Source organism: Armigeres subalbatus, chromosome 3 (assembly GCF_024139115.2).
Source record: "Armigeres subalbatus isolate Guangzhou_Male chromosome 3, GZ_Asu_2, whole genome shotgun sequence".
Lineage (NCBI taxonomy): Eukaryota > Metazoa > Arthropoda > Insecta > Diptera > Culicidae > Armigeres > Armigeres subalbatus.
In genome coordinates this window covers 407,257,340-407,272,874 of record NC_085141.1, presented here as the reverse complement: position 1 = coordinate 407,272,874, position 15,535 = coordinate 407,257,340, and the positions used below count along the sequence as shown (strand labels likewise).

Here is a 15,535-nt window from a genome sequence, read left to right as displayed (position 1 = left end):
TATTAATCTCACTTAATAAATTAAGATTATTAAATCGCACCATCTAAAGTGTAAAATCAAAAAGCAGATTTTTTTGGGCAGCTATACGATCCGGAATTCTTTCTTTGTGCGGTCGAAGAGTAAATCAATTGGTGCGCGTTTGGTCGTCTTCCTGCTTGGTATGCAGGTGGTTAGTTAGTTCTGCTTTGTTAATGTTCGGACGAATAATAGTTTGTTAAAATCATTGTGCAAAAAACTGGCACTGTCGCATCACTTTTCAGAGTGAATCCAGATTCAACGATGCCTTCCTACTAACTGACTAACTGACAATCCTTACTGTGATTATTGTGGAGACTCAGAGGTAAACACTGTCTTCTAATAGCAAAAATCATCTACTAAATTCCTTCCCTCTTCCTAACTGGCTACTTGGCTTGGCCGGCGCTGTTATTGATCATTTGAAATTAGAGTCACTGAAACTTGGGCATAAACCGACCCCCCCACCTCCGGTTAACAAATTTTTAGAAGAAATTTTTTTTCGAACACTCTCAAATTAAAAAAAAGTTCAGAAAACACGAGCTAGCACGTCAAAGTCACAGCTGGATAACGCCAAACGAAGTAGACTAATTTTTGTGCGCAACCCTTCTTACATTCTGGTAGTACACAGTAGTAACCCTATAACCAGAGACCGGCGGAGTGAAAAACTGTCGAAATGGCAACGTATGAAAATGCATGAAATCGTGAAAATAATACTGGCAGCACTTGTACTTTTTGCTTGCTTCTTATGGATGCAGAAAGTAAACAAGTCGAAATGAAACCGCTTTTGACGTTTCGATTGGAAACAAGATGGCGTCTTCGCCTATCTCTTATTCTAGTATTTCTAGTACACAGATATCATGTGGTTTGGAGAATGCCGAGCGCTGGTAGGCGTCACTGGGAGAGGCGTTAGTTTGCTTGCTTGTTGGCTGCGAGACGACATACAAAGCGGCCAGAAGTTTTTTTTTGTGGTTAAAAATTCAGTTTTATTTCGTCATTCTATATACAGTTATTTACAATTGTAGTTCAAACGTTTTCAAAATTAATCTAAGTCTAATTGGAACATTTAAGCGTTTACATCAATTCTACCGTTACACTCGTTAACAAAGCCGTTGTATTTTACAAGCAAGCGGAGAATCTCCACTTGCGCAGCTCTTCCAATTCCTGGATAAACAGGGCTCGCGAGGTCCTCGAATGACAATCTCCTCCTACCATTCGTGTAGCCGGCTAGCCTCTTCTGTAGGACCGTCCATGCCGGGCCGACGCGAGTGCAGCTACAGAACTTGTGCTGTTTCGACTGTTTCGTTCTACATTTGGCAGTTCGGTTTACTGGACGAAGTACCGGTGGATCAGATCGGCGGAGGGGTTTTGTTGGATATGGTGGGGATTTTCGGATAAATTTGATAGGATTGATTTTAGGTGAGGATTGTCTATAGAAATTGCGGGGCGAGGAATTGTGTGGAATAGAAGGGATTTATAATATGGAATTGTTACCGTCCACGATAACAATAGACCAATTTAACAGCCATCCACTTCTACGGACTAATATTTGAACTTATATGTGAATCTTCGCATGTAGAACCCTTCAGAAATGTAGAAAAAACTAACATACTAAAAGAACAACATTGGCTCCGGGCTCTAGCGAGGGCGAAATTTTCGACAAGTGATACCTAGATCCGGGGCGAAGAACGAAGAGAAAAGTCGAAAAGAAAGAAGGAAGAAGCACGACTTTGGGACGGTGAGGGATTGCAAGTTGGAACGTGAAGCAAAACGGTCGTGTATCCGCGAACCTCCTCTTTTTTTGGAACAACTTTTGAATTGGGATTCGGTGAATAACTCCGGCTCGATCGGTCGTTCTGGATAGTGCCAGGGTTTTGGTGTACCCAACCCCGCCGGACCGCTAGCTCGAAAAACCTCCGTTAAGGACGTGCAACTGCGGCCGACAGAACCAGTCGGATCCGGGTCCAGCTCTGCCGAATCCGCCGCTCCACGAGGTCCGTATACTCCCCACCACGCGGAATTTTGTTCCAGTGCTGTACATCCAAGCAAAGCGAGCCCCACCGTGTGTCTTGTCCGCGGTCCCTCGTGCTCGTCCGTCGCCGAGTCCAACCTATTCTGACCAAATCCGAGCCAATACCGCGTGGGGTGGCAGACCCGCTTCTTCGGATTCCCGCTAGGCTACGCCAGCCAGTGAGCTGCACCGTATCTTTCACAGGGTCCCTCGAGCCCGTTCGCCAACGCGTCCAACCGACGGAGACCTAATTCCGAAGAATACCGTGTGGGGTGGTAGACCCGCTCCCCCGGATTTCCGCTAGTGAGCTGCACCGTGTGTCCTTTCCACGGTCCATCGTTCTCGTCCGTCAACGCGTCCAACCGGCGGAGTCCCAATTCTGGAAATTATCACGTGGAGTGGCATACCCCGCCTGAAATTAGACAGCGCTCCTGATTATCCTCGAGAACTTCGCAGCCAAGCCCAACCTTAATAGAACCAGTCTGGTCACGGCGGCTCGCTCCCTTGGGTCATACCAGCTCAGGGCGATTCGCCGAGATTCGCCGTGTCAAGAAACCGACCAGTACCCCGGCCGACCCTGTTGGTGGCCCCAACGCGAATAGACCTTGACCCCGGCAACCGGTCGAGATTATACCAGGTATGTACGGACACCTTCCCGTACTTCCGTCCCGTGGCGTAAGTTCTGCATGCCACTATGAGCTCCAACCTATCGATCGGCCGCAACTATACAATTAACCAAAACTAACCCTAGCATTTAAGAACACAAACAAACTAAAATTAACATGAACTTCAAATAAAAAAAAAACAAAAATGTACTTCAAGCTTTTCTCAATTGGTCAAAAGAGTGCATGACTGTCCGTTGGTCCATTAAGGTCTTCCTCTGTCCGCTTCGTTGTGTTCAAGTGTGTCCCTTCGAGCTGGTTAAAGCGTCGACCCTGAGAATTAGAGGTGAGCTAGTTTGGGGCGTGAGGACGTCCACTGCCAAGACGTGTGGACGTCACAGACAGTTACAGAATGTAGTCGATCTCTTTCAAGTGTCTGTTGATCGCCAGACTACGACTTGTACATGCCAAAACATGCAAATTTAAGCCGCCGTGCTCCTTCTTGCGTACCATCTGCATAATGGGAACGCGCGCAGGCATTCCTCTCTACAGGAACGTCCCCATCGTTGTTGTTATTTTCGCTGTGTGGACACCAAGCGGAGGCAGTACAGACCAAAGGTACCACAGTCTCGATGTGCCAAACGTGTTGCATAATCACCCTCTGGTGAAGAGTTAGTGTGCGCCAGGACGGCAGCCACATTTGCTGTGAAAACTTGCCCGCCAGCGCATCCCAGTTGAGTGTAGTCATCAGCCTAATCGAGTTGGCGAAGGTAACACCCAGAATCTTAACTACGTTGGCTGATTGTAGCCACCATGGGACTGACACTTGAATTCCACCTAGTCAACATTGAAAATTCCGCGCTGACAGCCATAAGAAGGGCCCTCCTTAGCCATGCGGTAAGACGCGCGGCTACAAAGCAAGACCATGCTGAGGGTGGCTGGGTTCGATTCCCTGTTCCAGTCTAGACAATTTTCGGATTTGAAATTGTCTCGACTTCCCTGGGCATAAAAGTATCATCGTGTTAGCCTCATGATATACGAATGCAAAAATGGTAACTTGGCTTAGAAACCTCGCAGTTAATAACTGTGGAAGTGCTTAATGAACACTAAGCTGCGAGGCGGCTCTGTCCCAGTGTGGGGATGTAATGCCAATAAGAAGAAGTGTGGGGATGTAAAGCTATAAGAATAATCGCGTGATGCAAAGAGATGGGTGCGTTCCACGGTGACAGTATCATAAACGGCAAGTAGAAGAAAAGAGAAAAGAAAAGAGAGCCACTGGGTACAAATTTCGTTACCTTCGAAAACGCCAACGTTCACCGTTTTCCGTAAATTCAATTTTGCGCCGGCGGCAAGCCCAAAGCGACGATATCATTTATTCATCGCTTCTATTTGCCACAATGACGTCACAACCACGCTGATATCGTCGGCGTAGGCAACGAGTAGATCATCCCCACAGAAGCTCAAGCCTACACACCAGTGGATTCGCGAAGTCGAAGCAAAATTCTTCACACAAACAATGACAGTTCTTTATGGGTTTTTACAATAGAGCAACAGAGAGGAGGAGATGGGGGCCATGTTTCACTCGAACTCTGACATATAGCAATGGGGTTTCCATAAGAGGGAAGAGCAGAATTTGCTTCGACTTCGCGAATGAAGATAGAGCACGAGCAGATGCATGGACAACGGGTCGCCTAAGCAGCCGACCGACTGGCTATGTTCGAGAGAAGAAAGATGAGTTTCTCGTTGAACCCAAGCGACCGCATGGTTTCGAAAAGGAACGAATGCCGTATCCGATCGAAGGTGTTCTCCAAATCGAAGCTGATGAGCTTACCAGCGCGACGGTAATGGCGGAGTGGCTTGTGCTTAGGACGCGGTGGGCCTGCATAATGCGTTCCATACTGTTTTTCAGGATGCGGGAGAGCAATTTATTGTTGAGCAGCGATATGGGCCGGTACGCTCGGGCTGTGTACAGTGACTATAATAACAGTGTCGTCAAGTGTCAGAATTGGAACAGAATCGTCTGTCAGTTCCATACAAATGCGCGTTCCAAACGAGCAGGAGACCTGTCAAACGTGGCACATGACGTTACTCTTCTTATAGGACTCTAGGGCTGTGTTGTCGCCTCCCTTCATCTTGACGCCCTTCACGAAGGCAATGGGAAGATTTCCGTTGAGTGCTTCATTCATAAGCATGTTCAAATCAAACATCAAAAATCAAACAGATTTGCCTCGATTGCTTGAGGCTCGACGATGATTTCGTCTTCTCCCGTCTGTAACTGCGTGATCGTGGTTTTCTTCTGTCTTCTATCCCCCAGTTGGAAGATTGACATTGGCTTCCCTGCCACGTGCGTCTCGTTGATGCGCATGAACATGAGGGAGAAATTATGCTGCAGTGCCAACATTTCTCCTTTCAGCCGGTTGATGGTGGTTATGGTCTATGGCTGCAGATAGTAGCCGTCGTTTGCTAGCCATAGTTGCTCATAAAGGTGCTGGTGCGCATCGTGGAAATCCTCAAAGACGGTTCGAGATTTCCACTTGAAAAAGGACTTGGTTTTTGGCTTAGCGTACGACTATTCCATCCACAAAGCGTAGTTTCTGCGCTGCCGGGTTCAATATAGTCTCTTATTTCGGAACTCGGCAACGTTTTCTTCGGTTAGAAGATGCGGTCGAAAAGCCTAGAAACCGCGCTCGGGCTCGTGTCCCAGTGATGGGAGCCAGAGTCTGAGCGTTATTATTATTTATTTATTCAGACTAAGGCCGAAGTGGCTTGTGCGGTATATAAGAGTCTTCTCCATTTGGCTCGGTCCATGGCTACACGTCGCCAACCACGCATTCTACTGAAGGTCCGCTAGTCATCTTCCACCTGATCGATCCACCTTGCCCGCTGCGCACCTCGCCTTCTTGTGCCCGTCGGATCGTTGTCGAAAACAATTTTCACCTGGTTACTGTACGACATTCTGGCTACGTGCCCGGCCCACCGCAGTCGTCCGATTTTCGCGGTGTGAACGATGGATAATTCTCCCAGCAGCTAATGCAACTCGTGGTTCATTTGCCTCCTCCACGTACCGTCCGCTATCTGCACCCCACCATAGACGGTACACAGCACTTTCCTTTCGAAAACTTCAAGTGCGCGTTGGTCCTCCACGAGCATCGTCCAGGTCTAATTAGCGTTTTGTAGATTGTCAGTTTGGTACGGCGGCGAACTCTATTCGATCGGAGCGTCTTGCGGAGTCCAAAGTACGTACGATTTCCAGCCACTATGCGTCTCCGAATTTCTCTGCTGGTGTCATTTTCGGCAGTCACCAGTGAGCCCAAGTACACAAATTCTTCTACCACCTCGATTTCGTCACCACCGATGCAAACTCGCGGTGGGTGGCTCACATTGTCTTCTCTTGAACCTCTGCCTATCATGTACTTCGTCTTCGACGTGTTGATGACTAGTCCGATCCGCTTAGCTTCCCTCTTCAGTCTGATGTAGGCTTCCTCCATCTTCTCAAAGTTACGTGCCAAAATATCTATGTCGTCGGCGAAACCAAATAGCTGGACGGACTAATTGAAAATTGTACCACTCGTGTTAATCCCTGCTCTTCGTATTACCCCTTCCAAAGCGATGTTGAATAGCAAACACGAAAGACCATCACCTTGCCGTAACCCTCTGCGGGTTTCGAAGGGACTCGAGAATGCCCCTGAAACTCGAACTACGCACATCACCCGATCCATCGTCGCTTTGATCAACCGTGTCAGTTTATCCGGAAAACCGTGTTCGTGCATTAGCTGCCATAGCTGGTCCCGATCGATTGTATCATATGCGGCTTTGAAGTCGATGAATAGATGATGTGTGGGCACGTTGTATTCGCGGCATTTCTACAGTACTTGGCGAATGGCGAACACCTGGTCCGTGGTGGAGCGTTCGCCCATAAAACCCGCCTGGTACTGCCCCACGAACTCCCTTGCAGTTGGTGCTAGTCGACGGCATAAAATTTGGGAGAGTACCTTGTAGGCGGCGTTCAGCAATGTGATTGTGCGGTAGTAGCTACAGTCCAGCTTATCACCCTTGTTGTAGAGGGGACACACGACACCTTGCATCCACTCCTGCGGCAAAACTTCCTCCTCCCAAATCTTGGTAATGACCCAGTGCAGCGCTCTAGCCAGTGCCTCACCACCGTGTTTAAATAGCTCTCCTGGTAGTTGGTCAACCCCAGGGGCTTTGTTGTTCTTGAGCCGGCCAATCTCCTCCTGGATTTCCTGGAGATCCGGAGCCGGTGAAATTAAGTCCTGCGCGCGTTCTCCCAGGTTCATACCGACATCTTCGTCTGCCACATCATCATTCAGGTGTTCTTCGTAGTGCTGGCCACACCTTTGGATCACCTCACGCTCGTTCGTAAGAAGGTTCCCGTTTATGTCCTTACACATATCAGGCTGTGGCACGTGGCCCTTACGTGAACGGTTTAACTTCTCATAGAACTTTCGTGTGTTATTAACGCGGTACAGTTGCTCCGTTTCTTTTCTTCACGGTCTCGATCTTCCTGCTGGCGCTTTTTCCTCCGGAAAATCGAGTTTTGTCTGTTCCGCGCCTGTTTATATCGTGCCTCGTTCGCCCTCGTGCGGTGTTGCAGCAATCTCGCCCATGCTGCATTCTTCTCTTCCACTAACTGCTCACATTCGCCGTCATACCAGTCGTTTCTCTGATCCGGGGGCACCGTGCCTAGTGCAGCGGTTGCGATGCTACCAATGGCGGATCGAATATCTCTCCAGCCATCTTCAAGAGACGCTGCGCCTAGCTGCTCTTCCGTTGGAAGTGCCACTTCCAGCTGCTGCGCGTATTCTTGGGCTAGTCTACCGTCTTGTAGCCGCCCAATGTTAAGCCGCGGCGTCCGACTTCGACGCGTGTTGTACACCGTCGAGAGTTTTGAGCGCAGGCATACTGCAACGAGGTAGTGGTCGGATTCAATATTCGCACTGCGGTAAGTGCGGACATTCGTGATGTCGGAGAAGAATTTACCGTCGATTAGAACGTGATCGATTTGGTTTTCCGTTTCTTGGTTAGGTGATCTCCATGTGGCCTTGTGGATATTTTGCGGGGAAAGAAGGTGCTTCGGACTACCATTCCGCGGGAGGCTGCGAAGTTTATGCATCGTTGGCCGTTGTCATTCGATACGGTGTGCAGACTATCCGGTCCGATGACCGGTCTATACATTTCCTCCCTTCCTACCTGTGCGTTCATGTCACCGATGACGATTTTAACGTCCCGCAGTGGGCATCCATCGTATGTCTGCTCCAGCTGTGCGTAGAACGCTTCTTTCTCGTCGTCGGGTCTCCCTTCGTGTGGGCAGTGCACGTTGATGATGCTATAGTTGAAGAAACGGCCTTTAATCCTCAGCTTGCACATCCTTGCGTTGATTGGCTGCCATCCAATCACGCGTTGGCGCATCTTACCCAGCACTATGAAGCCGGTTCCCAGCTCGTTGGTGGTGCCACAGCTTTGGTAGAAGGTAGCCGCTCGATGCCCGCTTTTCCACACTTTCTGTCCTGTCCAGCAAATCTCCTGCAGCGCCACGACATCAAAGTTGCGGGGATGTAATTCATCGTAGATCATCCTGTCGCAACCTGCGAAACCTAGCGACTTGCAGTTCCATGTTTCAAGCTTCCAATCGTGATCCTTTATTCGTCGCCTAGGTCGTTGCCGATTGTATCGAGTCGTATTATCTTCTATGTCGTTCGTAATAGTTGTTTTTTAAGGCGGCTTATTGGGCCTGCGCAAACCTCCTGTCTCGTCGGAGGGCCGTCGTGTCAGGGCTGTTTAGCGTCCCACCTAACACCAGGACTTGGGCTTGTGCGCTTTGAGCGGCACATATGATCTGTTCTAATATGATCTGTGAATGAATTGACTTGCCACATATTTAGACACATCGTAAATAATCAATATCATTAGTATATTTGAAATTTTCCAGTCGATTAGAAAAGCAAGTGCATAAATTACTATTCTATGGCAACATATGGATCCTTCGGACCCTTAAGTAAGATCTCGGTCCGATTGCATCTAAGAAGATCTTAGTGCTGTGTCCATCGGACGTGTTGCCCGGTAGACGTATCGCTCAGACGTTTCGTAATTCATCGGTAAGGTCATCCATTTGAAATAATTTTCATTTTTCAACCATTCAATACCATGTATATTTTCTCCATAAAAATATAATATTTCATTAAATACTATAAAAGGCCGGTGCCGAAATGCTCGGCTGTGTTCATAAGCGTATACTTACTACACAGTTTACTCGTATGTATACAGCAAATATGAATAGTAAGCTTCGTCTGTAGCATCTCGCCAATCACTGGTCCCATCATCATCCACAATACCTCTTCTCTAGGCTAACACTTCGGGTGCAACCCATCCTCCGAATGCACGCTCCAGCTCGCACGCTACCGCTAAACACAACCTGTCTTGGTTAACATTGGCAACGACCTGAAGTCCTATTGGCAAGCCTTCACGACCCAGTCCCAACGGTACAGCCGTCGAAGGGAATCCTAACACGTTGATAATAGCCGTGTAGCTGAAGTTCAGTGCCCGTACGAGCGGTTCGTTGTGGTACGGAGCTACCGTCGGATGAGTTGGATAGATGAATACGCCATTCTCACCAAGCATGGTCTTCATTTCCTGCAGCAGCTCATCCCGCTGCTGAACCATGTAATGGTACTGCTCCGTTCCGTATTGAATTCCCTTCCGTTCAGTAATGGCAGTCATAATTCCGATGAATGTATGATTCGATTGTCCAACGATCCACTTCAGGACTTCCACGTACGGATTGACCGTTCCTTCCAAATTGTCTAACTGCGCATCGAACGAAATCTTTTCCTTGTGTTTCATGTTACCGAACCAGATGTTGGCCGATTTTCGCAGCTTGTCAAAATATACCTTGCGAACTTCTGACTTCACTGTGGATCGGAAATGAGCCATCACCTTCTCCATAGCGTCACGGATGTCCATATCTACCGGTGACACGAGAAAACCACCACCGTCATTGTGCTGATAGAAGAACCGCACTTGCTTCAAGTCGACGGGTTCGTCCAATCGTAGCTTTTTGGCATTTTGATCGGCGATTATTCGCAGCATGGGTTTCAGGTCGGTCGCGTAGCGACACATCGGTCCAATTCCTGGAATTGTAGAGTATTGATTAGTATTCATAAATTAATCTTGTGAGTGATTAAACAACCTAGGAAAATCTCCTGCTCTTCACTGACCGCCTCCGGATACTGTCCATCGTTGGAAACGATCTGGCGGGACGGTTTGTGGCCGAAAATTCCATTGAAGAACGCCGGCATTCGAATAGAGCCTCCGATGTCGGAGCCCAGGCCGAAGGGTGAAGCTGCGGCGGCTTGGATGGTTCCTTCGCCACCGCTTGATCCACCGACGACACGGTTTGTGTCGTACGGATTTCGTGTGCGACCGTGAATGGTATTAACACTCTCCCACCTGGAAAAAAAGAAGCAAATATTCAGTTCATAAAAATGATTATGGTGACACTCTTGTCGTGACCCGATTCAGATTTCTAGTATCGAGCGTTCGTCGCAACAATACTCAGCAAACTGATTCTCATATCGCTCTCACACAATCATTGTTACGTCAATGACAGTATAGTGGATCTCGACCGATCGCCCGAACTGCCAGCTACCTTACGCGATAGTGCCTGTGAATCCATCCAGAAGTAAGACAGGTAGTGTTGCTTCAATAGGGTCCAACAGCGTGAGGGCATAGAAGGCTAGATTAGAACTGGAGAAACTCGAGGCTCAGAAAGCTCTCGCATTGAAACGTCTGGAGCTGAAATGACACGAGCAATAATGCAACCACAGGGAGGCAGAACTAGTGGCCCAGCAGAAAAAGTGCAGGATGAAGCGAAGCTTGAGCAGCTGTAGCTGCTATTGAAGCAGACAGTATTGGAAAAATCATTCCGTCTATGAGAAATTATAGAAATGAAAGAGGGAGAACAAGATGACATCGGCAGTGAAGAGTCGGTGTAAAGCAATGTTCAGAAGTAGAGAGTGATGAATCAGACCGCATCGTGCTTTCGTGCTGTGCGGTTCTTTCTCTCTTTGCGGAAGGAAGTTTTAATACTACCCAAAGCTATTTTAATTTCAACGGTGCTTCTTAGCGCTATTTGTACCCACTGATCCGTTACGATCTTTTGCAAGGACCCGTGCCTTCGTTTTACGTTGGACCCGTTTGCGGAAGTAAAATTCCGACAAGCGGTGGTAATCCTGCAGGGACACCGTTCTGGGAAAAAACCTCTTAGAAGGTCACGTCTCCACGCTCAGCCATGAGCATTAATAAAAACAAGAGGAAGAGTCTCTGAATTCTCCACTTCCTTCAAAGAAACAAGGTTTCAAGACCGTCCTGCCAAAGCGCGGAAAAAATAGAAGGAAGTTGGAGAATTCAGATATTCCTTCTAACTCTAATATCGGAAATAATTCTTCTCCAATCGAACTGAGCAATCAGTTCGATTTGATTAATGATGAAATTGAGCAAATCGAATATACCTCTAGCCCAGGTGATTCGATTCATGCGAAAAAGCAAAGGATTCCGCCAATTGTGGTATCTGTTGCCGAGTTTTCTGGCTTCCGGAATGAGATTTTGAGTAACCTTCAGGGATCAAGGTTTCATTTCAAATTTCCAGGAAGGGTGACTGCCGCATTTTGCCGGGATCCTTTGACGATCGCAAACGTCTTCTTCAGTATTTGACTGAGAAGCGCCATAAATTCTTCAGATACGACGACAAAACTGAGCGATTGTTTAAAGTCGTCTTGAAAGGTCTCCCCAGTGATGATAAACCAGTGGATGAGATTAAAATTGAAATTTCTCAATTACTTGGATTTTCACCAGTCCAAGTAATTAAGATGAAAAAATCCCACTTCGGTACTTCCCAGAGGGCATTTCTCAAGAATTTTATTTAGTTCATTTTAACAAAAGTGAACTAAATAATATGAAAAGTTGGAAAAGGCCTGTATTATGTCTCATGTCCGTGTTACATGGGAACATTTCCGCAGGCCTGGGGAAATTTCAAAACCCCACCCAGTGCCGAAAGTGCCAAAAGTGGGGTCATGGAACCAAACATTGTCACATGGATGCTAAATGCATGATTTGTGGTGGAACCTCTCACGCCAAGGACGCATGTCCTGTGAGAGAAGATTCCAATAAATTTAAATGTGCTAATTGTGGGGGCAATCATAAATCCAATTTCTGGGAATGCCCTTCACGCAAAAGTTTTGAATTCCCGTGCAAAATTGATGACGGAAATTCCAATCGGATCACAGATTCGACGGGTAGAAATTTTCAAACGCTCAAATTCCGAAACCGGTTACCGGTCGAGCAATTCATACCCACCACAATTCACAAACAAATTTTGCCGCTCGTCAACGGGTAGCAAGCACTTCAGTAAATACAATTTTTCCAATGTACCTACGTATGCAAACATCGCTGCTGGTAGACAAAATTTCTCTTCTCAAAATGAGGTTTATACCCATGTCCCAACGGAAAATAACGGTCATGTTGCCGATTCAGGTAGCATGACTGCTTCCGATTTTGATTTTTTAAACTGAACAATTGCATCACATGATTGATGCAATGTTCAAAGCAAATACCATTCCTGAAGCTGTTCAGGTTGGTATAAAGTACACAAAAGTTATCGGACTCCGTTTCAATGGATCCAAATAATTGTGTGAAAGTTCTAAATTGGAATGCCCGCTCTCTAAAGGGTAAGGAAGATGAATTATTCAACTTCCTAAAAGTTCATAATGTGCATATTGCCATTATTACAGAAACTTATTTAAAACCAGGACTCTCCATTAAAAGAGATCCAAATTATTTTATCTACAGAAATGATCGTCTTGACAGCGCCTGTGGTGGGGTCGCCATTGTCATTAATAGACGTATCAAACATAAATTATTTTCTTCGTTTGAAACCAAAGTTTTTGAAACCTTGGGAGTTTCTGTTGAAACAAATTTTGGACAATTTTCCTTCATTGCAGCCTACTTGCCTTTTCAATGCAATGGGCAGCTAAAGAATTTGTTGAAAGCTGATCTTCAAATTCTGACTCGCAACAAATCAAAATTCTTCGTAATTGGTGACTTCAATGCCAAACACCGTTCATGGAATAATGCTCAAAGCAATTCCAATGGTAAAATTTTATTTGAAGATTGTTCTGCGGGATATTATACTATTCAATATCCCAATGGACCAACTTGTTTTTCTTCCAGTCGAAATCCTTCTACAATTGATTTAGTTTTAACGGATTCAAGTCAGCTGTGTGGCCGATTGGTAACTCATGCTGACTTTGACTCTGATCACCTTCCTGTGACATTTGAAATCTCACAAGAAGCCATTTATAATCCAATCAGCTCTACTTTTAATTATCATAGAGCTGATTGGGATTTATATAAAACGTATATCGATAGGAATTTTGATGTTGATATTCCTCTCGATACCAAAAGTGATATTGATAATGCTCTCGTATCTTTGACAAATTTAATTGTCGAAGCCAGAGGCATTGCAATTCCGAAATGTGAAGTTAAATTCAACTCCATTATTATTGACGACGATCTTCAGCTACTGATCCGTCTTAAAAATGTGAGAAGAAGGCAATACCAAAGAACTCGCGATCCCGCGTTGAAAGTTATTTGGCGAGATTTGCAAAATGAAATTGAAATTAAAAAACGTTTCGTTATTCTGAGAAATACCAACTTTGAGAATAATGTCTCGAAGTTGGATCCCAGTTCGAAACCCTTTTGGAAATTAACAAAAATTCTTAAAAAACCTCAAAAGCCAATTCCAGCGCTTAAAGAGGGAAATAAAATTTTATTAACAAATGGCGAAAAGGCTCAAAAACTTGCTCAGCAGTTCGAGAGTGCCCATAATTTTAGTCTAGGTCTCATTAGTCCAATTGAGGATCAGGTTACACGGAGCTTCGAAGACATTCTCAATCAAGAGAATGTTTTTGACCCTTCGTTGGGAACCAATTTGGATGAAGTGAGATCTATTACTAGAAAATTTAAAAATATGAAAGCACCCGATGTTGATGGTATTTTCTACATACTTATCAAAAAACTTCCTGAGAGCTCTTTATCCTTATTGGTTAATTTATTTAACAAATGTTTTCAATTGGCATACTTCCCAGATAAATGGAAAAACGCCAAAGTTGTTCCAATTTTGAAGCCGGACAAAAATCCAGCTGAGGCTTCTAGTTATCGCCCAATCAGTTTGCTTTCTTCAATAAGCAAACTGTTTGAAAAGATTATTTTAAATAGAATGATGGTTCATATTAATGACAATTCTATTTTTGCTGATGAGCAATTTGGTTTTCGCCATGGGCATTCAACCACTCATCAGTTATTAAGAGTAACGAACTTAATTCGGCTCAACAAATCTGAAGGATATTCGACTGGAGTTGCTCTTCTTGATATAGAGAAAGCATTTGACAGTGTTTGGCATGAAGGTTTGATTGTAAAATTGATGAATTTTAATTTTCCTCTGTACATTATTAAACTGATCCAAAATTATTTATCAGATCGCTCACTGCAGGTAAACTATCAGAATTCTAAATCTGATAGATTACCTGTAAGGGCTGGTGTTCCCCAAGGCAGCATACTGGGGCCCATATTGTATAACATTTTCACTTCTGACTTACCTGATTTACCACCAGGGTGTCAAAAATCTTTGTTTGCAGATGACACGGGCCTTTCAGCCAAAGGGCGAAGCCTTCGTGTCATTTGTAGTAGATTGCAAAAAAGTTTGGATATTTTCTCCACTTACTTGCAAAAATGGAAAATTTCCCGAATGCTTCCAAAACTCAGCTTATAATTTTCCCACATAAGCCGAGAGCTTCTTATTTGAAACCTTCTAGCAGACATATTGTCACTATGAATGGGGTTCCAATTAATTGGTCTAGCGAAGCTAAATATTTAGGACTTCTGCTAGATCAAAAATTAACTTTTAAAAATCACATTGAAGGCCTTCAAGCCAAATGTAACAAATATATTAGGTGTCTATATCCACTTATAAACAGAAAATCAAAACTTTGTCTTAAGAACAAACTTTTGATTTACAAACAAATTTTTAGACCTGCCATGTTGTATGCTGTGCCAATATGGACTAGTTGCTGCAATACCAGAAAGAAGGCACTCCAGAGGATTCAAAATAAAATTTTGAAAATGATTCTGAAGTTGCCTCCGTGGTATAGTACCAATGAACTTCATGGAATTTCTAATATTGAGACATTGCAACAAATGTCCAACAAAATAATTTCCAATTTTAGACAAAAATCGTTGCAATCTTCTATTGCAACGATTAACTCCTTGTACCCTTAGTATAAAATAGGTTAAGTTTAGTTTAAGTTTAAAACATTGTAATTCCTACATGGTTCAATTCAACCAGAGGAAAAATTCTAACTGCCAGAGGCAATTGAAATGTATTAATAATAACTAAAAAGTAACATAGCAAATAAGGATGATAGTGTTAAGAAAACACGGAACACCTAGTCTAAGAGATGAATGCATGTATTAGATAATTAGCAAATAAAATTAGTTAAAAAAAAAAAATAAAATAAAAAAAAAAAAAAAAGAAAAAAAAAAAGAGAGTGATGAATTCGACGATGGTAGCGGCGGATCAAGCACAGGTTATTGACTTGAACCAACAACCATGTTAGGTACCGAAGTATTATCAGCTAGGCAGGATGGCATGCAGCAACCAGCTGGCAATATAATGGCAGTAGCGGGTATTCCGTTAGGGCAATCAGGTTTGGAGCCAACGATAGGAGGACTAATCGCCCGAACCATTATACCGATAGCTAGTAGGAACGAAGACAATCTTCGCTCAGTTATCTCTGTCATGCCAGGAACTAGTCTAAGCACTCCTAAAACTCTTCTA

General features: G+C 44.9%; 1 protein-coding gene across 2 annotated transcripts in view; it reads right to left on the bottom strand.

Moving 5' to 3' along the window:
* Window positions 1-8,764: 8,764 nt before the first annotated feature.
* Window positions 8,765-15,535, bottom strand: part of LOC134227072 (fatty-acid amide hydrolase 2-B-like) — a 57,047-nt gene continuing 50,276 nt past the window's right edge. For both annotated transcript variants that reach the window (XM_062708304.1, XM_062708305.1), the window contains exons 5-6: window positions 9,833-10,092; window positions 8,765-9,773 (exon numbers count right to left, since the gene is read on the bottom strand). In XM_062708304.1, coding sequence (XP_062564288.1) covers window positions 8,986-9,773; window positions 9,833-10,092 — 1,048 coding nt within the window. In that variant the 3' untranslated portion in view covers window positions 8,765-8,985. The remainder of the gene's footprint in view (window positions 9,774-9,832; window positions 10,093-15,535) is intronic.